The sequence below is a fragment of the Penaeus monodon genome, chromosome 25 (genome assembly GCF_015228065.2).
Source record: "Penaeus monodon isolate SGIC_2016 chromosome 25, NSTDA_Pmon_1, whole genome shotgun sequence".
Taxonomy (NCBI): Eukaryota; Metazoa; Arthropoda; class Malacostraca; order Decapoda; family Penaeidae; genus Penaeus; species Penaeus monodon.
This window is the reverse complement of record NC_051410.1, coordinates 16,138,717-16,139,121: the sequence shown is the minus strand read 5'-3', so window position 1 is coordinate 16,139,121 and position 405 is coordinate 16,138,717. Positions and strand designations below refer to the sequence as shown.

At 35.3% G+C, this 405-nt stretch overlaps 2 protein-coding genes across 2 annotated transcripts in view; both read left to right on the top strand.

Moving 5' to 3' along the window:
* LOC119589330 (glutamate receptor ionotropic, delta-2-like) overlaps positions 1–200 on the top strand; it is a 4,360-nt gene extending 4,160 nt beyond the window's left edge. Inside the window, exon 9 of the mRNA XM_037937949.1 lies at positions 78–200. Coding sequence (XP_037793877.1) covers positions 78–200 — 123 coding nt within the window. The remainder of the gene's footprint in view (positions 1–77) is intronic.
* A 50-nt stretch (positions 201–250) lies between these two features.
* The window catches only part of LOC119589474, a 1,341-nt gene continuing 1,186 nt past the window's right edge, over positions 251–405 (top strand). Inside the window, exon 1 of the mRNA XM_037938075.1 lies at positions 251–384. Within this exon, the coding sequence (XP_037794003.1) occupies positions 251–384 (134 nt within the window). The remainder of the gene's footprint in view (positions 385–405) is intronic.

Below are 405 nucleotides of genomic sequence, written 5' to 3'. Positions count from 1 at the left end.
AGCAGTGACTTTAACTGTCTCTCAATGTTTATGTTCATGTAGTTATTATGCATTCTGATAAAACCTCATATTTTAAGAAGGCAGGTTATAATATGAAAGAAATAGAGGGCATTTTACCTCTAAATAAGACTGTGACGCTACATTTTGCTAACATACATGCAGCATCTTACCGTCCAAAACGCAAAATGTATGATATATGAATATCGCTTCTCAAAAACCAACAATTTCTTCCTATAATTGCAGAGTGATAATGTCTCCCGATCTTAAAATCAACTTTTACACAACATTCAAGGAGTCTAACTCAAGCATGTCTGTGGAACTTGCTGAGCGAACGTATTTTTCGAAGACGCACGTTGGAGGCATGCAGCAAGCCCTTGAGAAAAAGTAAGTTTTAAATATATCATA